Source organism: Lampris incognitus, chromosome 2, assembly GCF_029633865.1.
Source record: "Lampris incognitus isolate fLamInc1 chromosome 2, fLamInc1.hap2, whole genome shotgun sequence".
Lineage (NCBI taxonomy): Eukaryota > Metazoa > Chordata > Actinopteri > Lampriformes > Lampridae > Lampris > Lampris incognitus.
In genome coordinates, this window is record NC_079212.1 from 130,790,065 (window position 1) to 130,813,516 (window position 23,452).

The window sequence follows — 23,452 nt, forward strand, 5'->3', positions numbered from 1 at the left end:
GAGCAATAGAAGAAGGTGGCCTGGTCTGATGAATCACATTTTCTTTTACAACATGTGGATGGCAGGGTGCATGTGCATCATTTACCTGGGGAAGAGATGGCACTGGGATGCACTATGGGAAGAAGGCAAGACGGTAGAGGCAGTGTGAAGCTCTGGGCAATGTTTTGCTGGGAAACCTTGGGTCCTGGCACTCATGTGGATGCTACTTTGACATGTACCAACCAAAACATTGTTGCAGACCAAGTACACCCCTTCATGGCAACAGTATTCCCTGATGGCAGTGGCCTTTTTCAGCAGGTTAATACACCCAGCCACAGTTCAAAAATTGTTCAGGAATGGTTTGAGGAACATAACACAGAGTTCAAGGTGCTACCTTGGCCTCCAAATTCCCCAGATCTCAATCCGATCAAGCATCTGTGGGATGTGCTGGAAAAACAAGTCCAATCCATGGAGGCCCCACCTCGCAACGTACATGACTTAAAGGATCTGCTGCTTACATCTTGGTGCCAGATACCAGAGGACACCTTCAGGGATCTTGTGGATTCCATATCTCAATGGATCAGAACTGATTTGATGGCATGAGGGGACCTACACAATATTAGGCAGGTGGTTTTAATGTTTTGGCTGATCAGTGTATGCTGACACTAAAAGGCTGTTCTTATATATATTCCATGTTATTACTTGAAGACTTAAGACATGAGTGGGAATTGTCAAAGTGAGAGTCAATCATATTTCAAGTGTCATTATGGCCAGTACTGTACTTACTGAAACCAGACATTTAGATTTACTAATTTGGCTGACACTTTTATCCAAAGTTACCTACAAGAGTCAGCACCAGGCAGATAGATCTAGATAGATAGATAGATAGATAGATAGATAGATAGATTGATTGATTGATTGATTGACTGATAGATAGATTCCGTTTATTTTGAATGTTAAAAAAAAAAGAAAATGTATAATAAAAGAAAACAAAAGAGAAAAAAAATCAAAACAAGCACGCGATATCATCATCAAACATTTGTTTCAAATCTCAGCAGTTCGAAAAGGAGTAGGCAGAAGTTAAAAAAAACTTTTCTAGTCCTACCCCCTTTTTCTATTTTAATATTTCAAAAGTGAACTGTGTGATTTAAATGAAAACTCAATCATCTACCACAAGTGACCATGATGTCTAGTAAATCAAACAAAGATAATTCATTCAACAGAACAAGAACAAAGCAAGTGCAGAGCAAACAGTAGAACAACTCAAGAACAACTCAAACAAGATGTCACTGCTCCATCCCATATCTGTTCAAAATATTATTTTTAAAGAGACTTTTAAATTTGATGATTGATTCACAAGTTTTCATTTCATCACTGCAATTGTTCCATATCTTGACTCCTTTGGTTGTGACACAATGATATTTTGCATTTGCCCTTACTAGGTTTTGTTTAAATGCACATATTCCTCTCAGGTCATAATTACTTTCCCTCAACTGGAACAACCCCTGGATACTGTTGGGTACTCCATGATTTAATACTTTGTACATGATTTGAGCAGTTTTAAAGTCCACCAGATCTTTGAATTTTAGTGTTTTTAGTTTGATAAAGAGTTGGTTTATTGGTTCTCTGTAATTGGCTTTGCTTACTATCCTTATGGCTCTTTTTGGATAATGAAGATTGAATCAGTGTTGGTTTTATATATATGTTCCCCAACACTTCCACACAGTAGATTTAGATTTAGAAGAACTTTGACTTTGAATAGTATTGCAACTGATTTGGATACTTCAGCCTTGGTATAATTCATATGTGGTTTCCCACATAATTTATTGTCCACTATTACCCCAAGAAATTTAATTTCAGTGACTCTTTCTATTTCTACATTGTTAATCACGAGTTTCTTGTTGAGTTAATTTTACGGTTACCAAAGATTATAAATTTTGTTTTACTTAAATTCAATGTTAGTTTGTTAGCATCAAACCACATCTTTAATGTCATCAGTTCCTTTTCCACTATATCCAGGAGTTGATCCAGATTATCCCCACAGCAAAATACATGTGTCATCAGCAAATAAAATGGCTTTCAGAGATTCAGACACTTCACAAATATTGTTCATATACAGAATAAACAGTAATGGTCCCAACACTGAGTCCTGGGGGACCCCACGTGTGACTTTCAGTAGGTAAGATTTGAAGTTTTGTAATTGAACATATTGATATCTGTCTTTTAGACAGCTGGTTAACCAGGAGAGTGCAGTTCTCTAATTCCATATGATTGTAGTTTTTTTCAGTAATAATTCATGGTCTACGGTGTCAAATGCTTTTTTTTAGATCCAGAAACACCCCTATTGCATATTTTTTGTTTTCTATTGCCATTGTTATTTCATCTATAAATTCTGTAAGTGCAAATGAAGTTGTTCTGTTTGCTCTAAAACCATATTGCTGATCATACAGTACATTATGTTTTGTGATGAAGTCATGTACTCTTGAAAAGTATATTTTTTTCTAGTATATTTGAGAACTGTAGAAGTAAGGAAACAGGTCTATAATTTGAAAGGACATGTCTATCACCAGACTTATAGATTGGTATAACATTGGTTGTTTTCATTTTGTTTGGAAAAACACCAGTTTGTAGGGATTGGTTACAGATGTGAGACAAATTAAAGTTTCCAATTGGCCTGATCAAGCGCCATACTGTGATCATGTCATAGCCAAGAGTGTATGTCGATTTAGTGTAGGTGTAGTTGATCATCAAATATCACTTAAACCCTCAAAAGTTGGGGAATAGGAGAATCAAATTATGAAGATGTACATGCCACAAATCAGAAAACAGGCAAATTAAGCTGTCAAGTGTAAGTAGAAAAGGGCTAAACAGGAGAGTATGGGTGCAAAAATAACAACTGGCATCAATTCATATGCATAGCAACTTGCCACCAGAGACAACTTTATGATTAACGATGGCCTTGAAGAGGAAAGCTTTTGTTGAAGGTAGTAAGTGAATCAGTAGCTCTGATGGAGACCAGGATTTTGTGCGAGATTAGAGAGAAGTCTGGAATCTAGAGCTTGTCCAAAAACCTCCCATTCTCTCATTCCCTTGGCATGCATACATTGGAGGTGCAGAGGGACAAATAAAAGGTCTGCAGAGACATCATGCCAGAAATGTCAACAATATGACCATGACAACTGTCAGTAACTCAAAGAGGGAAATGGAGAATCAAAGCCAAGCGCTGAGTGAGTCCTTCTGAGTCACAGTGTACTATTAATCAGTCCTCTGTGTCTTTCCCCTAGTGAAAATTAACAACACAAATGTAAGAGTAAGAATGAAGTACGAAGACCCTCTTGGTGAATTTCCACCTCCATGCAAATAGAATCACCTGATCTCTCTCTTATTGGCTATGTTCTGTTACATTCAGCTAACCATTTTTTACACTGTTTACAGATACCATTTAGTTCAAACAGTGTTTAATATGTTCTTATGTATTCTTTTGGACTTTGTGCTGCACTTATGCACCCATTCAAAATTTTAAGAAATTCTCCTACATATAAATAACACAGAAAGAAATGACGATTTCATTGTAACTTTAACTGGCAATTACTGGAGCTTCAGTCAAGCACTCCAGTGTCATAATCTCACAGCAGAGCAGGACTGTCTGCTGGAAGATGCACTGCTGCTGAGAGCAGCTAGCAGCCATCAACTGACTGCCTAAGAGAAGATGCCAGAAACCGAGCGTTGAAGTGCATGATTGCCACCCACTCCACTTGTGTGGTGCAGCAGACTAATAAGCTGGTATTACAACGCTGTGGTTTACTGTTTGAGCCCAAAATTTGCCTCTGGCTCACTCTGGCACCGTGGGGAACTATTTGCAAGTCGCTTTGGATAAAACTATCAGCTTTATGAAAAAATGTTAATGAAATCTCAGATGCCTCACCCTACTGTGAATGCTGGGACAGCGGGCACTTTGACCTCATTACCATTATGCTTTGTACATTCTCTCTTATCTCTCTAATTCTTCCCTCTATTCTTGCACTGCACTGGTGGTGAATGAACATGAGTGGATAAAGAGTTGATGGGATGGAGACTAAGAGGAAAAAGCTAGAGGGATGAGGAAATGACAGGCAGAGATGGATGGATGCAGAGACACTGACAGAAAGGAGAGGAAGAGAGAGGAAGAGAAAGAGTTGACAAGAGTAGAGATGAAAGGAGAGGTGCTGTTATACTGCATCAGGCTCTCCACAGCTCATTATGGAGGACCAGTGCAGGGCTAGAAGTTAATTGTGCAATGCCATTAAACCTAGTCGGTAAAAAAAAAGAAAAGAAAAAGAAACGGAGACATGTTGAAAAAGACCTACCTGTTGAGGAATTTTCATCAATTATGAGCAACATGGAAGTCATTATTTGTATTCTGGAATGAGTGACCCTACCTCCCTAGGACTTTGACCATCAGTGAGACGATGAGTGCTCCAAGAAGACCGCCAATAGCAAATATGGACACTGTGATGGACCACAGAAGGGTGGCCGTCTCTGCTCCAATGGGCTCCTCATATCTCTCAATCCACGTTTTGTTGTAAAAGGCTTTGATATACTAAAGAAAATGACATATGGGAGAGACCATCACCAATCATATTCATCATTCAAATAATCAAATAGCTAAAATCATTAAGCAGTAGAAGTGCTTTCTTTAAGCATTTAACTCTACCTATTGCTATAGCTATTCTGTATGTATACCTTTTTCTTTTATTCTGGGAAAACAAGCACATAAAATCATTAAATATTTACTTTTACTTCCACCATAGTTCACCTGAGGTGTATCATCCTTGTTGAAAATAGTTGTTGAAGTTGGGGGAAAACCTCCAAAGCATGTGAGAAGCATTACAGTAGCAAGATGTGAGACCCAGGTAAGCAAACCAAAGCCGGTAAAGTGGAGAGAAAACTATGAATTTGGCCATGCTTAAAATAGACCCAGTTGTTTATGTGCATGCATTGGTGCATTTGTGTGCCCACACATACTATGTCAGTACATATGTGTGCATTGGTGTCTGCGTCCTCACACCTGTTTCAGTGTTTACAGGAAAACATGTAAAATTATTAATAAGGTTATGTGAAGACACAATCAAATGATGCCTCTGGATACCAAATTAGCAAAGAAATTGGTGGATTTAAATTGGCTTCACTTTAAATTAAAAGGAAGGATGAATGGCACAGCCAACATTTGGAGCACAGTGCCTAGTAGACAGAACTGCTTGCAACCACAAGACAGACTACTGCCCATAAAGACTAGACCTTATCAATATACTTCACATGGCCTTTATAGCTTTTATTTCATATTCATATGGCCACCATATAGCAATGCTCAAATACTGCAACAATGTCCCTTCTCAGACATAATCAAAACAAAATTTTTTGACATTATACTACACAATGAAGGTGATGTGACAAAAATACCTTGAACTGTCTTGATAGCTGCCAAAAAAAAAAAAACTGGAGTATCATTCACTTTGTCTCACACAAACTGCAGATTTGCTGAACGTCTTTAAAAAAAAAACCTACAAACGTGTTACTGATCGAAGCAAGGTTGATCATATGTTTTCATGTAGAAAAATACTTGTTTTGATATGGAAAATAAGACCGGTCATAGCCATTATAGCGCAACCTAATAAGCACACATCTTTCAAAGTGCAATTTAGACAAAGATGGGCAGTATTTCAATTAAGTACATTTAAAATATGTATTTTATTACTTTTGAGTATTTTGTCATTTGTATTTTGCTGGACAGGAAAAAATAAAATGTAATTTGTAACAAAATACTTTTAAAAATTATATTTGAAATACTTAAAATACATTATTTAATGTCCTTTTGTTCTCAAATAAGACATTTTTATCCCCAGGTTTAAACTGTACAAAAAAACTAGCCTGATCACAGTCTTTGGCTAAATGCAAGTGAATCACGTGACATGTCCTGTTGGGTCCAGCAACACACTCATTGTGGACTACCGTATTTCATTTGTGTTCCTTGTGCTCAGTAGCGTGAGGAAAGAAGCTGCTTTGGTGTTTGGTGCAAACTGCACCAAACTGCACTAGCGCCTCCTCTGATCAGTCAGGGCACCTATTTGGGGGGAAGGGAGAACTGGGGGGAATAGCGTGATCCTCCTACGTGCTCCATCCCCCTGGTGAAACTCCTCACTGTCAGGTGAAAAGTGACTGGCGACTCCACATGTATCGGAGGAGGCATGTGGTTGTCTGCAGCCCTCCTCAGATTGGCAGAGGGGGACAGCTCAGAAGAGTGGGGTTATCGGCTGGATGCAATTGGGGAGAAAGGGGGGGGGGGGGTCCCAAAAAAAAAAAGAAGGAAATCAGTGTGAAAATTTGGGCCAGCTGGTCAGCACAAACTTTATGACAGGAAGGTGACACACCATCCAGGCCCGGTGCCTTCCTGATCTTCTGTCTCTGGATGAGCTGGTGCACGTCCTCAACACAGATTATGAGTGCAGGTGGGGGTTCGGTGGAGAGGAGAGAGTGGCTGGCAGGGAGTGCAGTTGATTGTGTGTTGTGGCCGGAGAGGGTGAAGGGTGTGAAAATTTGCTTTTCAAACCTGCAGTAAAAACCATTTAGGTCATCAGTTGATGGTTCCCTGCAGTGCGCGTGTGTGTGCGTGTGCGTGTGCGTGTGTGTGGGGGGGGGTCCCCTATAGCTGGTAATGTCTTTCAAACCACTCCAGACTGATGATGGATCGTTGGCAGAAAATCTGTTTTTCAACTTTTCAGAGTAGCACCTTTTAGCCACTCCGATCTCCTTTGTGGGCATATTTCTGGCTTTGTTATACCGGATCCTATCTCTACTCCTGTAGGCTTCCTCTTTGACCTGACGAAGCTGACTAAGTTTTGCTGTGAACCAGGGCTTATTGTTAAAGGTACAGAAAGTTTTGGTGGGCACACACATGTCCTCATAAAAGCAGATCTAAGATGTAACAGTGTCAGTAAATTTGTCCAAGTCTGTAGATGCAGCCTCAAAAACTCTCAGTCAGTGCAGTCTCGGCAGGCCTGGAGCTCCAGTTTTGACTCATTGGTCCATTTCCTCACAGTTTTAATCACACACTTTGCAGATTTTAGTTTCTGCCTGTAGGTTGGGATAAGATAAATCAGACAGTGATCAGATAGGCCCAGGGCTGCACAGGGACAGAGCCATAGACGTCCGTTAATATTGTGTAACAATGACCCAGAGTATTTTTGTCTCTGCTGGGACACTTAACATGCGGTCTGTATTTTGGCAGTTCGTGGCTGAGATTTGCTCTGTTAGAATCCCCAAGGATAATGAGTAGGGAGTCTGGATATTTGTGCTCCATGTTTGTAATTTGATCAGCCAGGTGTTTTGATGCCTCCTTAACACAGGCCTGCTGTGCGATATAGACACCGACCAGAATAAATGATGAGAATTCCCACGGTGAATAGAATGGTTGACAGTCAATGAAAAAGGTCTCTAAGTGAGGGCTGCATGATTTCTTCAACACTGTGACATCCGTACACCAACCTTCGTTTACGTAGAAGCATATGTCACCACCTCGTTTTTCTCTGCTGGTAGGTGACCATATGACAAGCGATATTAAAAGCAAAGTTTAGGATAGCGACATGGTCCAAACGCTGCCTCAAGTGTTTTTCCACCATCCGGGCACGGCACACTTATTGTGAAAATTTAAACAAATGACATTCATCCTGGAATGACACATGGCTCAAAGCTGTTAAAAAGGGACTTCATACACTGTATGGACATTGTACAATAAGTTCTAGCTCAGATATTTTTTCAGGTCCCACTTTAGGTAAAGGAATTAAACGTTTAAGCTGCTTGCTGACATTCCATACCTGGCTTTCCTCTACATGCACTGCTCAAAAACTGAGCTTCATTGACAACGTCAACCTGTTCTGGGAGCAACAAAAATATTTTAGAATGGACGGGGTTCTTTTAAACAGAGTGGGGGTCCACACGCTTACCGTCAACGTAAACTATGGCCTTCAGCACCATGCTGCTGATATTTAGAAAGGGTCAGAAAGTTCTGGGAAAAGTAGAGCAATCTTTTCTACCCAGGACAACAACGACAATGCCATCAATCAAACCCAGCCCGACCCCTCCCTCCTCTCAGAGATATCTCTCACAAGATAAGGATGCAGATAAAAGAGAGTAATGAGATGTTGTTACATAGCACCAAAAGTTTCCGCTTATCCAAACAAAGAAAAGGCAATCTCCTTGCAGTCAGCATTACAGTGCACACTGACTGCTAGGACTGACTGCATCCTTACCCCACCCCTCCTTTCAATTTCTCCCTCTGCTTACTGGGTAGGGACCCAATGCTGCTGATAGAGCCCACCCCAGACAGTGAGAAGCAGCTCCGAGGTCCGAAATTCCTGTTTTTACCAGCTTAGGAAGAACAAAATGTGTTCAAAGTGCACAGCTACTTTATCTAATCTGACTCCAGCTGTAAGCCAGCAGCCTTGTTAAGGTTTGTAGAACGAACCCAATAGCGACAACACAAGACAAAGTAAAGCACCAACCTGGCAGGACTCGTAGAGGAGAGCCGGCCGGGCCTGGACAGAAGGGGGAGGCGCTTCAGGCGGAACTTGAGAATAGCTTCTTAAAAATGGGAAAAAACGTAAACTGCTCCCTTAAAGTCCGAAAGGGAAAAAAACGTAAACTGCTCCTTTAAAGTCCGAAAGGGAAAAAACGTAAACTGATCCTTTAAAGTCCGAAAGGGAAAAAAAACACAAACTGCTCCTTTAAAGTCCGAAAGGGAAAAAAACACAAACTGCTCCTTTAAGGTAGAAGTCCAACCGAGTAATAAGATCCACAGTGAGAGAGGAGAAATTAGAATATCAAAAACTTGATCTCAACTAGAAAATCACGATGGGAAAATCCAATGGGGAAAACACAAAGAGAGTTCTTCTCCGAACAAGCTCTCAAGGAGAACTGACACAAGGGAATAATCAAACAAGCAAAAACACGGAGAATACTACAATCTGTACTCCACCGGGAGACATAGAAATGTCACAAAACTCGAGACGAAGAATTTACTCACGGGACTGTTCAGGACGAACTCGCGACGAGTTCTGGAAAGCAAACAAACTTATACTAGAGTGGTTAACGAGTAGGTAGGCTGCAGGTGTTTCAGACGCGCCCTTCCCCCGCTCTCATTGCTGGTTGCCAGGTTGGTCAACAGACCGAGCCCTAACAGTACCCCCCCCCCTCTACGGGAGCCACCAGGCGACCTGCCAGGCTTGTCAGGGTGACGGCGATAGAACTCAGCGAGCAGACCAGGGTCCATGATGAGCTGGCGGGATACCCAGCTTCGTTCCTCCACCCCATAGCCCTCCCAGTCAACCAAATACTGGAACCCCCGTCCCCTGCGTCGGACGTCCATCAGCCGACGGACCTTCCACTGTGGATGCCCATCCACAATCTCAGGGGGAGGCGGAGCTGGGGCCGGAGGCATAAGGGGGCTCTCGGAGACAGGCTTTACTCGGGACACATGAAAAACCGGATGGATCTTCATGGAGGCCGGGAGCTTAAGACGCACAACTGCAGGACTGGGTACTTCCTGGATCTCGAAGGGTCCAACGAACTGGGGATTCAGCTTCTTGGCAGAGGACTGAAGGGGGAGATCCTTGGTGGACAGCCAGACTCTCTGTCCGGGTTGGTAAGCTGGTGCTGTGGATCGGCGACGGTTAGCTCCTCGTCTGGCACGTTCCGTAGCACGGAGCAGCGCAGCCCTGGTGATCTCCCAGACACGACGACAGCGGTCCAGATGAGTCTGCACGGAGGGAACCTCCACTTCGGACTCCTGTGCAGAGAAGACGGGCGGCTGGTAACCCAGGGATGCCTCAAAGGGCGAGAGGCCGGTGGCGGAGCTGACCGCATACTCGACCCAGGGGAGAAACTGACTCCAGGAGGTTGGCTTCTTGGCAGCGACGCAACGGAGAGCAGATTCCACACTCTGGTTCATCCTCTCAGTCTGTCCGTTAGTCTGCGGATGATATCCCGACGAAAGGCTGACCGAGGCGCCCAACCCCTTGCAGAAAGCACGCCACACACGGGAAACAAACTGGGGCCCTCTGTCTGACACAATGTCCTTGGGAAGTCCATGCAAACGGAAGACGTGGCTCATCAGGAGGTCAGCGGTTTCTGAAGCAGAAGGAAGCTTAGGCAAAGCCACCAGGTGAACACCCTTGCTGAAGCGATCCACCACCGTCAGGATCACTGTGTTGCCCTGAGACGGAGGAAGTCCAGAGACAAAATCCAACGCCACATGGGACCAGGGCCGACTGGGAATAGGAAGGGGCTGCAGCAGACCAGCCGGTGCCTGGTGAGAGGCCTTGCTGCGGGCACAGATGGTGCAGGCCATGACGAACTCCTTGACGTCCCTCCTCATAGTGGGCCACCAGAACCGTCGAGCTATGAAAGTGAAAGTGCGGTGGACTCCAGGGTGGCAAGCGAGCTGACTGGTGTGGCCCCATTTGAGGACCCGAGACCTCACTGAGTCCGGAACAAACAGTCGGCGAGGCGGCACGTTGCTCGGGGCTGGACTGGAGCGCAAGGCGCGCTTGACCACCGTTTCAAGGCCCCAGGTCACCACGCCAACGACCTTGGTCTCAGGGAGGACGGGACTTGGCTCCACCGTTACAGGTTCCTTAAGGTGTTGACGAGACAGAGCATCTGCCTTGGTGTTGCGGGAGCCAGGACGATAAGTCAGTGTGAAGTCGAACCGACTGAGGAAACTGGCCCACCGTGCCTGCCGACCATTGAGACGTTTGGTTGCCCGGATGAACGTCAGGTTCTTATGATCAGTCCAGATGGTAAATGGATGCTCTGCCCCCTCCAGCCAATGGCGCCATTCCTCAAGTGCAGCCACTACAGCGAGAAGCTCCCGATTACCAACATCGTAGTTCTCCTCGGCGGGAAGGAACCGGCGGGAGAAGAACGCGCAAGGATGAACCTTCTGGTCGGTCTCTGATCGTTGGGAGAGCACAGCCCCCAATCCGGTGTCCGAAGCGTCCACCTCAACTATGAACTGCCTCTTGGGATCGGGATGGAGTAGGACGGGGGCACTGGTGAACCTCTCCTTGAGCGACAGAAATGCAGAGCGAGCAGCTGGGGACCAGACGAACGGCTGAGAGGGGGAGGTTAGACGGGTGAGGGGTTCTGCTACAGAGCTGTAGTTTCGGACGAACCTCCTGTAATGTCCGTAGACGCCTTGTCTTACTGACATAAGAATAATTCAAGAACGAGCCGACTTCGTAGGTTCTTCACTGTGTAGCTTTTACTAGCGTTCATCCGACATACAACCTTCATAACATGCGCTTCTCACTTCCTGTATACGTCACACGCACTGCACGTACATCCGTGAGTGGGTCAAGTTAAACACGTGACCTTTCATTCATTACATCTCCCCCTCTAAGATGATTTTCTAACCTGTATATCACCCCCCTTTTCACAAAAAAAATAAAAAATCCCCCACAGTACACAAGTCCATACGCCTCACAAATCCAGCCGGATTGCAGGCTTGCTCACCCTGCCAGAGCGAGTAACATATGGTGTGGAAGTTGGCATTTCTGCTGCTCGGGACTCATCCGTGTTTCCACTCTCCCCTGGAGTGACATGGTCAGGATCCCTGCTGACAAAGGTGAGTGTTTTAGGTGTGGCCAACAGGTGGCGCCTGTTCCTTCTGTAATGTTCACCTTGAGCTGTCTCCACTATGTAGGATCTGGGAGTGGAGCTCTGACTGTGAACAACTGCTGGCATTGTCCATGTTTTCTGTCCATCAGGTTTGGTTAGTACTGCGTCACTCAGCCGTCGGGAGCAGTAGGCCACGGGCTTCCAGTGTTCCCCGTGCTGCTGGAGCAGAACGCCCCCCAGCCCGTAGCTGCTGGCATCTGCTGACACCACCGTAGCCTTAGTGACGTCATAAAAGGTGAGTACCGGGGCGGTGGCGAGTGCTGCTTTAAGGTCTTGGAATGCTGTGTTCTGTGCAGGTCCCCACAGCCACTCTGTCGTTGCTTTAAGCAGTCCATAAAGCGGCTGACCTACAGTGGACAGCTCTGGGACGTATTTTGCCAAATAGTTCACCATCCCGAGGAACCTCTTGAGTTCCGTCACGTTCTGGGGCTGAGGAAAGTTCTCTATTCCGGCCACTTTGTCCGGGTCAGGTCTGATGCCTGCCTCGTTGATGATATGACCAAGGAAGCGGACTTGTTTCTGTTTGAACTTGCATTTCGCTTGGTTCAGTTTGAGACCTGCTGTTTCAATGACCCCCAGCGCCTCTGCTAGGCGCCGGTCATGGATTTCCTCAGTCTCTCCATGTATAAGGATGTCATCCATGTACACCTCTGTGCCCTCTAGCCCGGTCAGAGTTTCCGCCATCTTTCTCTGGAAAATCTCTGGAGCACTCGTTATACCAAATGGAAGGCGGCAGAAAGCATACCTCCCAAATGGGGTGATGAAAGTGGTGAGCCCCCTGCTGTCTTCATGCAAGGGGATCTGGTAAAACCCACTTGCTGCATCCAACGTTGTGAAGAACTTTGACCCTGCGAGCCTTGGCATTATTTCCTCCATAGTGGGCAGCACGTATTTCTCACGTTTCACCGCTCGATTCAGCCTCCTGAGGTCAGCGCAGCAGCGAACCTCTTTCTTGTTCGGTTTCAGCACCGGCACCATAGCGGCGCACCATTCTGTGGGCTGAGTCACTTTTTCAATAATGCCCTCATTTTCCATGCGCTGCAGTTCTTTCTTAACCAGTGGTACAAGTGGCAGTGGTATCCGTCTGGCTGTATGCACCGCGTATGGCTGGGCACCCTCCACCAGAGCTATTTTCACTGGGTCTGTTTTCAGCAGTCCACTTGAACCGAAAACTCCACTGACCTCATTCATCCGCTTCACTAGACCCATCTCCACTGCCTCTGGACGACTCAGCAGACAGCTGCCTCTCCCCTTGATCACATACACTGGAAAGGAGTATTGTTTCTCCTTGTATTTGGTTGTGGCTTGAAACTGTCCTATGCAGCTGATGTTTCCACCTGGGCTTATGAAGCATGTGTCAGGAGGTCCCAGTTTTATGTTTGGCTTCAGCTTTTTAAATGTCCCTTGGTTGATAACAGTAGCGTCAGCCCCCGTGTCAATTTTAAAGGTTATTGGTACATCACTTATTGTTAAACTAACAGTCCAATCTTCCTGACTGCTCTCTTTGCCAACTTCTCCCAGAAAGTACAGCTGTTTAACCTCTTCAGTGACTTCTCTCACCGCTTTAGAGTGACATACACGCTCCCAATGTCCCTTTTTATGACACTTGTTGCACTTACTGTTCGTTGCAGGACACTTCCGCTCATCGGTGTGCTGCGTCTTGCCGCACCTCCCGCATTCATCTACTTTGTTGGTTGCCGGACTGCCGCCACCATGACGCTGTCCGCCCTTTTTGTTTTGGCGTTCGTCCCGCCATCGGACAACATTGACGTTAGCCAGCAGGGCCTCTGGTTGGTTAGCTTGGAGGCTGAGCTGCTTTGTTATTGCCTCCGCCTGGCGCACTTGTTCAATGACTTTCACCAGAGTAAGGTCCGCTGTGAGCTGGAACTGACGGGAGAGCACCTTATCTTTTATGCCCACTACCAGACGATCTCTGATATGTTCATCCCTCTTGTCCCCAAACTCACAGTGTTCAGACAGCTCATACAATGTCCGGATGTACATCTCCGCTGTCTCTCCTGGCTGCTGGCTACGTTGATAGAAGCACGCCCTCTCATGTATGATGTTACGGCGGGGAATAAAGTAGCCGTCGAACTTTTTCAGTACGATATCATAGTCCACTTTATCACCCTCCGCCGCGAAGTCAAACGAGCTGAATATCTTTTCAGCCTCGCTGCCCATTGCATAAATCAGCGAACTCACTTGAATCTCCCCGTCGTCTTTATCCAGCTTTGTCGCGAGCCTGAAGCGCGAAAACCGTTGTCTCCACTCCGGCCATTCAACGGGGCAGTCAAACTTGAATTCACTCGGCGGATTAAACTTCGGCATGACCGCTCGTGTTCCGATACACAGACTATTCTGACACCATGTAATGTCCGTAGACGCCTTGTCTTACTGACATAAGAATAATTCAAGAACGAGCCGACTTCGTAGGTTCTTAACTGTGTAGCTTTTACTAGCATTCATCCGACATACAACCTTCATAACATGCGCTTCTCACTTCCTGTATACGTCACACGCACTGCACGTACATCCGTGAGTGGGTCAAGTTAAACACGTGACCTTTCATTCATTACACCTCCTGTAAAAGTTCGCGAACCCGAGGAAGCTCTGCAGTTCCTTACGTGACTTAGGATCCGGCCATTCCACCACCGCTTTGATCTTGCGAGGATCAGCTCGAGTCTTGCCTCCCTCCACGATAAAACCTAAGTAGTCCACTGACTCAGAATGGAACAGGCATTTCTCAGCCTTGACGAACAGCCGGTTACGAAGGAGGCGTTCGAGAACCTGCCGCACGTGCTGGACATGCTCCTCGAGGGACCTGGAGAAGATGAGGATGTCATCAAGGTAGACGACAACGAATTGGTCGAGCATGTCGCGAAGGATGTCATTCATGAGTGCCTGGAACACCGCCGGGGCGTTGGTGAGGCCGAACGGCATTACCAGGTACTCATAATGACCACGGGGAGTCTTAAAGGCTGTCTTCCACTCGTCCCCTTTCCGGATCCGAACGAGATGGTAGGCGTTCCGGAGATCCAGCTTAGTGAAGACAGTCGCCTGGGTCAGGGGTTCGAGGGTGGAGCTCATCAGAGGCAGGGGGTATTTATTCTTGATGGTGATGTCGTTGAGTTGGCGATAATCAATGCAGGGTCGGAGACCACCATCCTTCTTCTTAACGAAAAAGAAACCAGCTGCCACCTGGGAGGATGAGGGTCGGATGAGCCCTGCCGCCAACGATTCTGAAATGTAATCGTCCATAGCAGCCTTCTCGGGAATGGAAAGGCTGTAAAGACGACTGCTAGGGAGAGAGGCCCCAGGACGGAGGTTGATAGCACAATCATATGGCCGATGCGGAGGGAGAGACTGAGCCCGCGTCTTGCTGAAGACCTCCCCGAGATCATGATACTCGGGAGGAACAGAGGAAAGATCGGGAGGAGGGGCAATCGGAACAGTCTGGACTGCTGGACCAGGTGCGGCCTGAAGACACCGGGCGTGACAGGAGGAGCTCCGCTCCAAAATGTTACCAGACGACCAAGCAATGTGTGGCTCATGCTGAGCCAACCAGGGACGCCCCAAGATCACAGGAACTAAGGGAGACTGGATGACGAAGAACTGAAGGCTCTCCACATGGTTTCCAGCAATAGTGAGAGACACGGGACAGGACTGTCGGGTAACACTGGCCAGGCGGCGCTCATCCAGAGCAAAGGCCTCTATTGGCCTCTCCAATTCCTCACATGGAATGTTAGCTTGAGCAGCAAACGTAGAGTCCAAGAAACACCCATCAGCTCCCGAATCGATGAGTGCGCCTACAGTGAGCCGCTGGTCTGCCCAAGCCAGGGTAACGCTCACAAGATGGTTAGCCGGAGCAGGATGGCGGGAACAGGAAAGACGGCTCACTAGGATCTCCCGGGGTCCCAGTGAGCCTAATCTTTTGGCCGCGTAGGACACTCGCTGATCCGGTGTCCCTTAAGACCGCAGTAAAGACAGAGACCTGCCTTGAACCGGGCCTCACGTTCAGCGGGAGTCAGTCGTGTACGCCCAAGCTGCATAGGTTCCTCCTCTGTCACTGTCTGGGAGGAGGAGAGGCTTGCCACAGGGGAAGTGGAGTGCGACGAAGAAGAGCCCCCTTCGGAAGCTCTGGATGGCTGAGAGGTAGAAACGGTTCCCCGTAGACCTCGCTCGCGCCTTCTCTCGCGGAGACGTCCATCGATGCGGATGGCAAGGCTGATAAGGTCGTCGAGAGAGGTAGGATCCTCCCGGGTGGCTAGCTGATCCTTGACGGCATCGCTGAGGCCCCTACGGAAGGTTACCCGAAGTGACTGGTCGTTCCAGCCACTCTCAGCCGCAGCCAGCCTGAACTCGACTGAGTAGTCAGTGACACTGCCACTGCCCTGCTGGATCCTGCTCAATCGGACACCCGGATCCTGACCGTACACTGGATGATGGAATACCTTCCGAAGCTCAGCCACAAAGTCATCGTAGGAAGAGCAGAAACTGGCCCCCATGGACCAGGAAGCAGTGGCCCACTGAGCAGCGCGGCCAGTCAGCAGGTTAGTCACGTAAGCAACTCTTGCAGCATCTGTGGTGAACCCCCTGGAATGGTGGGCGAAGACAAGCTCACACTGCATGATGAACGTGGCACAGGTCTCAAAGTTGCCATCAAAAGGCTTGGGATTGGAGATACTGGGCTCCCGGAAATCCGAAACATAAACGGTAGGATTGTCTAAGGCAACGGCTGCGGGCACTGCTGGAGGAGGGGCGGCCGGAACTGGTGGGACAGCTGGCTGGATGGTGATAGCCGCTGTGAGAGTTTGCAACTGCTTAAGAACCTCCTCTTGTTGGCTCGCGAGCGCCGCTTGCTGGGCCGAAAGAGAATCCACCGAAGCCTGGAGGGGTTGCACCTGAGCCCGGAGGCCCTGCATGGCAACAGCGGCCTCTTGTAGTTGCTGGCCGTGGGAGGCTGTAAGCTGAATCTGCTTATAGAGAGCAGCCTGGACAGGATTGGCGTCTAGGTTGTCTGGGTTCATAGTGAGGGCGAGTTCGTACTGTTAAGGTTTGTAGAACGAACCCAATAGCGACAACACAAGACAAAGTAAAGCACCAACCTGGCAGGACTCGTAGAGGAGAGCCGGCCGGGCCTGGACAGAAGGGGGAGGCGCTTCAGGCGGAACTTGAGAATAGCTTCTTAAAAATGGGAAAAAACGTTAACTGCTCCCTTAAAGTCCGAAAGGGAAAAAAACGTAAACTGCTCCTTTAAAGTCCGAAAGGGAAAAAACGTAAACTGATCCTTTAAAGTCCGAAAGGGAAAAAAAACACAAACTGCTCCTTTAAAGTCCGAAAGGGAAAAAAACACAAACTGCTCCTTTAAGGTAGAAGTCCAACCGAGTAATAAGATCCACAGTGAGAGAGGAGAAATTAGAATATCAAAAACTTGATCTCAACTAGAAAATCACGATGGGAAAATCCAATGGGGAAAACACAAAGAGAGTTCTTCTCCGAACAAGCTCTCAAGGAGAACTGACACAAGGGAATAATCAAACAAGCAAAAACACGGAGAATACTACAATCTGTACTCCACCGGGAGACACAGAAATGTCACAAAACTCGAGACGAAGAATTTACTCACGGGACTGTTCAGGACGAACTCGCGACGAGTTCTGGAAAGCAAACAAACTTATACTAGAGTGGTTAACGAGTAGGTAGGCTGCAGGTGTTTCAGACGCGCCCTTCCCCCGCTCTCATTGCTGGTTGCCAGGTTGGTCAACAGACCGAGCCCTAACAAGCCTGTCACAAAAAATTGGGCAGATAATACTCTTAACACACTAAATTCAGTGTTACTAAACATCGTCTTTGGCAGGAAAAACATTTTTAATCAATGATTTTATTACGAAGCATAACCTCAATTGTATGTTTTTAATTGAAACTTGGTAAAACCAAAATAACAGTGCAAATGTTCTTATCGAATAGAGTCAGTTTTACTGTATAGCCCATTATCACAAATTACAAATTTGCCTCAGTACACTTTACAGCAATACAACATCCTGGCCTTACACCCCCACATCAGATAAGGAAAGACTCCCTAAACAAAAAACCTTTAACAGGGAGAAAAAATAGGAAGAGAGAGTGCACACATGGGAGACTCGCATCACACTATTCACATACACAGAAGAAGAAAAAGGAGAAGACATCATTCAGAGAGAGAAAAGACATGTGAGAGAACAGAACAGTTGCATGGTCAATGATCTATACTGCATAATCTCGTCGGCAGAACAGTGCTTGGCAAATTCATTGAGACAGAAACCGACCCGCCATGCAGTGCAGGTTGTGAAGTATTCAATTTAAAGGCAACTAATTCCTATTTCCTATTTTTTCTCCCTGTTAAAAGGTTTTTTTAGGGAGTTGTTCCTTATCCGATGAGAGGGTCTAAGGACAGGATGTTGTGTTGCTGTTAAGCCCACTGAGGCAAATTTGTAATTTGAGATATTGGGCTTGTTACGTCCCGTATTGTTTTTGTGTTTAATGTATGCAGGCCTGCATGTTGTATGGATGTGTCACTCTGTCCTGGTGTGTTGTGGTTTTGTCTCCCCCTAGTGTCTCCATAATTCCCTTTCTTACAGAAGCTGCAGCTTGGATCCACTGTCTATCAACACACCTGCTCCGTATCACCAATTAGCCACGCCCTGCTCCTCCTCCTATATATAGTCCTAGCTTTTCCATTGTTCCCTCTCGTTCTCCTGGGTAGTGGCAGTATCAGGAGACGAGCGGTTGGTTGGTTGGTTGGGTTTTGTGTTTGTCTTGTTTTTGATTAAGACTATGAGTTAGTTTACCTCTGATCAACCTATGTTTGTTTGTTGGTTAGTTTTTCTTTGTTTCTTTTCTTGTTTAAGCTCATAGGGGACATTTGGGTAAGTTGGTAAGTTTAGACACCCTGGGGTCTACATTTACTTTACACGTAGTTTGTTTATGTTATTCTTCATTAGTTTAGCGGTGGGCACCAACCCATGTATTTAGGGGCGCTTGACGCCTGTTAAGGGGGGAGGGGTTTTCTTTTCAGTTTATAGTTTATTTGGTGCCACTGATTAGCGCCCTATGTCCCCGTGTTGCTGTGTTTTTGTATTAAATAAATATTTCTTAAGTTGTGGTTCTTTCTGCTCACGTTGTGGTTCATCCTGCTTAAATTGTGGTTTTGTGAGGCTGCACCCACATTTGGTTTGTTCTGTTGTGGTAAATGTTGCGCCTTGGTCCTCTGGCCACTAGGGGGCGTAACAGGGCTATACAAATAATTTGATTTGATTGTAGATTAAGGCAAAGGATGAGTTTTAAGTTTGGATTTAAAGGACTCAACAGACTCTGATTGTCTGACGGCAGCAGGCACTTTATTCCACAACAGTGGAATTGCCGTGACTTGTACATTGGGGAAACTAAACAGACACTGGCCAAGAGAATGGCAAAACACAGGAGCGCTAAAGCGTCAGGGCCAGGACTCTGCAGTCTACACCCATGTACAGGCCAGTAGCCACTCTTTCAGGGATGAGGATGTGTACATCCTTGATCGGGAGGAACGCTGGTTTGAATGGTGAATCAAAGAGGCCATCTATGTGAAGAGGGAACGACCATCTCTGAACCGAAGGGGGGGGGGCGCTAAGAGTACATCTGTCACCATTTTACAATGCTGTGATTGCAAACATTTCCAAATCCTCTGTGAATAGTACACATGGCCATTGAAACTCTGGTTAATGGTCCCGCCTATTTGCATATGAAACTGATCGTTAGTTTCGGTCGTTATGCAACTGTATTGTTTATAAGGGTGGGGATACCTGTAGTCAGTTCAGACTGAAGAGGTCACTTAGATGAATGATGAAACGCATCTGCCAATAATCACTGTATCCAGATGAACTGATTCAACTTTCTTTGATCTCACCATTACCCCTCACAGGTAAGATCCCATGGCTCCATTCTGGGGCCTCTTCAGTTTATCATCTATATGCTCCCACTAGTTCACATTATGGAGAACAACAAAATATGTTACCATAGTTATGCAGATGACACACACAGATTTACATAACCATATCACAAGGGGGCTACAATCCCATACAAGCGCTGCGTAAGTCCATTGAACAAATCAATGATTGGACATCTCAGAATTTTCTTCAATTAAACAAAGACAAAACTGAAATAATTATTTCTGGAGCCAAGGAAGAACGATTAAAAGTCAGTGCTCAGTTACCATCGGTAATGTTAAAAACTACAAAACAAGCCAGAAATCTTGGTGTAGTCATGGACTCAGACCTGAATTTATATAGCCACATTAAGATAATTACAATGTCAGCCTGTTATCAACTGAAGAATATATGAATGAATGAATGAATTAATTAATTAATTATTGATTTATTTCAGTCAAACATCCTCAGCAGGATTTGAAAAAACTTGTCCATGCATTTATCTTCAGTTGACTCAACTACTGTAACGTTGTCTTTACAGGTCTTTCCTTTCCGTCCCCAAAGTCAAAACTAAACATGGAGAGGCAGCTTTCAGTTTTTATGCACCACATATCTGGAACAAACTCCCAGAAAACTGCAGGTCTGCTACAACTCTCAGTTCTTTTAAATCAAGGCTGAAGACTTTCCTGTTTGCCGCTGCCTTTTATTAAATCAAATTTGAGGTTTTTGGTTATCATCTTACACTGCACTGTAACTTTTACTCGTTTTTTGTGTGATGAAGGGGATGTCCAGGTGGTCGCCACCTGGACATAGGGAGTTGTTCCTTATCTGATGCGAGGATCTAAGGACAGGTTGTTGTGTTGCTGTAAAGCCCCCTGAGGCAAATTTGTAATTTGTGATATTGGGCTATACAAATAAAATTGACTTGACTTTTTATTTGTATTTGAATGTCTATTTATTGCCTTATTTTGCTTCTTCTTCTTCTCCTTCTTCTTCTTGGTTGTTGGTGGCGTTTGGCATATGAAATGTTGCATTACCATCATCTACTGGACTTGAACTAAAATCTCTGCAGACTAAATAAATAATAAATCCTCCCCACCTATTTCCCACTCTGCTATAGACGAGTTTTCCCACCCTTACCTAGGGCACTGGAGTGGGTGCATTGTTCTTCTAGTCTAAACATTCGTAGCGATATGTAAACATGCAAGCCTAGATCTGTGATATCTTCAACAACATTAAACATTAAAAATGGACATTAGAAAATCAAAAAATGGTTCAGGGACACATTGTGCAGTGCATGGCTGTACTAATACACGGAAATGCCTGAATGAGTGGTTGGATAGAGATTGTGTTGCCCATCGACCTGCCACAAAACGGCAATGTCCCTACATTCCATTGTTTTCCTTCCACAGAAAACCAACAGCAGATTTCGAATCACGGATGTGGCTGAAGGCTTTGAATTTGAAGAAACCACCGAAAAACGTCTTTGTTTGTTCCCATCACTTCATTGTCAAAAAGCCAACCAAAGAAAACCCTTTCCCTGAACTGTGGTAACTAGGTAGCTACTCGTTACACTGGAAAAGAAAAGCATAGGGTGGCCCAAATGCAGAAATTGACCGGAAGTGCCGTGTAAACTTGTCTATAGCTTCTCTATTTTTCAGGTTTCTGAGAAAGACTAAAAGCCTCTCTCAACAGCTGCTGCACACCTTCTCCAAAAACTCCCACAACACTCAGAAATCTCTTTGCAGCATCTACAATTATGTCATTTCTCTCAGATTCACTTTCTACTCCAGCAGTACAGTTAATTCTTCTTCTTCTTCTTTCGGCTTGTTCCCTGTTTCCCAGGGGTCGCCACAGCGGAATCGACAGTTTCCATCGGTACCCTGTGAGGGCACAACACCGATGGCGGTCTTGTCAATCCGCATAATGATCTGGCAAAATTTTACGTCGGATGCCCTTCCTGACACAACCACTAACCCTATGGACGGGGGCACAGGTAAAGCGCTGGATGCCATCCCAGTATTCATGGACCTCCGCTTAGTAATGGGCTTAAATTCAGCGGGTTGTCTCGTCTGATCTGAGGTCATAGTCCAATCATGGATGGCGTGCGTGCCTTTGCTCTTTGCGCGCCTCGGAGACACCGACAGCAGCTCTCTCAGCGCTCACGGAAACCCCGACCCGCACGCGTAAAAGAAGAAAAAAGTAACCATCGGGTACCCGGAGGTGCACGGAGGGTACGTCAGGGCGAGCCGCCCCGCACCGCGCTTTGTTTCATGGTTCCCAGAGTAGCACCAGAGTTGGGGGACCCCACCGCGCAGCCGACGGTGCCCAGAGTCATGTCGTTGTTGCCGCTCTTGGGTGAACTCCGCAAGACCGAAGGAACCGGCCACCCGAACGCCGGCAAAGCCGGCCGGTGGAGGTCCTCCGAAGGCGGGTTAAGTCAGCCCATCGATCATCCAGCAGTACAGTTAATTACCATTGCAAAAAAGGACAAAAACTTCAACTGATCCTTACAAAAGCAAAACTCAGCATGCTTCCTGACTGAATTGTCCTCCTTAGCTTCTTGTCTCACATCATATTTCTTACCTACTTCCTCATGTTTAGTTCTCTTTTAGACATAACCCTGATTACTTCTGCCTCCCTTACTCTCTTTGGACATTTAACCTTCCGTGCTGCATGAATCCCTTTGCAAAGAAGACACTGGATGTTTTTTAAAGTTTCCTTCACACTCATCCCCCCCACATTTACCACATGTGGTAAAATCACTCCTACATACAAATAAACCAAATTTCCAACAATTTTTACACTGCAAAGTTTTGGTAAAATACTGCCTTACTGGGTATTCTACATGGTCCAATAACACTTTATCAGGCAAGTACTCCAAATTAAAATGTATCATAACAGATTTAGTCTCATACTTCTCATTCTGTATTTTGTTTATTCCACCCCTTTACACTCTTTAAATCGCCTTGCATCCACTTTGCATGAAATGCCATCAACGACACCTTTTATTGGAGCTATCTTGCTGAGCAGAAAACACAGGGCTCCAGACTAACCTTTTTCACAACCATCCCAGAACGGTCTCAAACAATAATTTGAACTGTGCCAAATTCTAAATGTTGTCCTTTTACTTTGTTATTGTCATCTATACTGGTTATTTGCATAAAAACACACTTTCAATTGATTAGAAAATAAATCATTGTATTTTTATTTAAATAATTGCTTTGATCAAAAAAATCTTGACATTAATAGTTTTAATTATGTATTATAAGCTGCTAAGAAATAGTGTTAGGAAGTTAAACATTTTATAATTCCCTTTCTAATATCTGTTTTATATTGCTGTGAAAATGTCAACAAATTTCTCCTTCAAACAGCTGTTTATTCAAGTTTCTAACAAAATACAAAATTTTACAAAACCATTTGAACACATCATGATAAAAGCTAGGTAAAGAGTAGGTAAAGAGCACTGTGCTTCTCTTACGGTCTCTTAATTTCCAAGGCTTTTTCCATCTATGACTCTGACATACATTCGACATTCGATCTCTTTATGTCTATCAGTTTAACTTCGCCCACTGCATCCTTAATTCATCTTGCCACATTGGGCTTTTCTGACCAAGTTCCACATCCAGCACCTTCTTTCAAACCCTGAAACTTCATTCCAATCATGTAGGCTTCTTTTTCATGTTCTCTCTCTATGACTTGATAAATCTTTTTTTTCCCTTTCTTTTCTCTGAGGCTCTCCTGTTTCTAAATTCAAAATTCTCAACTTCCATTTCCCTTACTCCCTCTCCATTTTCCTGCACCATCCACCTCCCTCGACA

At 45.4% G+C, this 23,452-nt stretch overlaps 1 protein-coding gene across 1 annotated transcript in view; it reads right to left on the reverse strand.

Moving 5' to 3' along the window:
- Window positions 1-23,452, reverse strand: part of slc2a9l2 (solute carrier family 2 member 9, like 2) — a 204,799-nt gene that overhangs the window by 155,872 nt on the left and 25,475 nt on the right. The window contains exon 4 of the mRNA XM_056274147.1: window positions 4,398-4,558. Coding sequence (XP_056130122.1) covers window positions 4,398-4,558 — 161 coding nt within the window. The remainder of the gene's footprint in view (window positions 1-4,397; window positions 4,559-23,452) is intronic.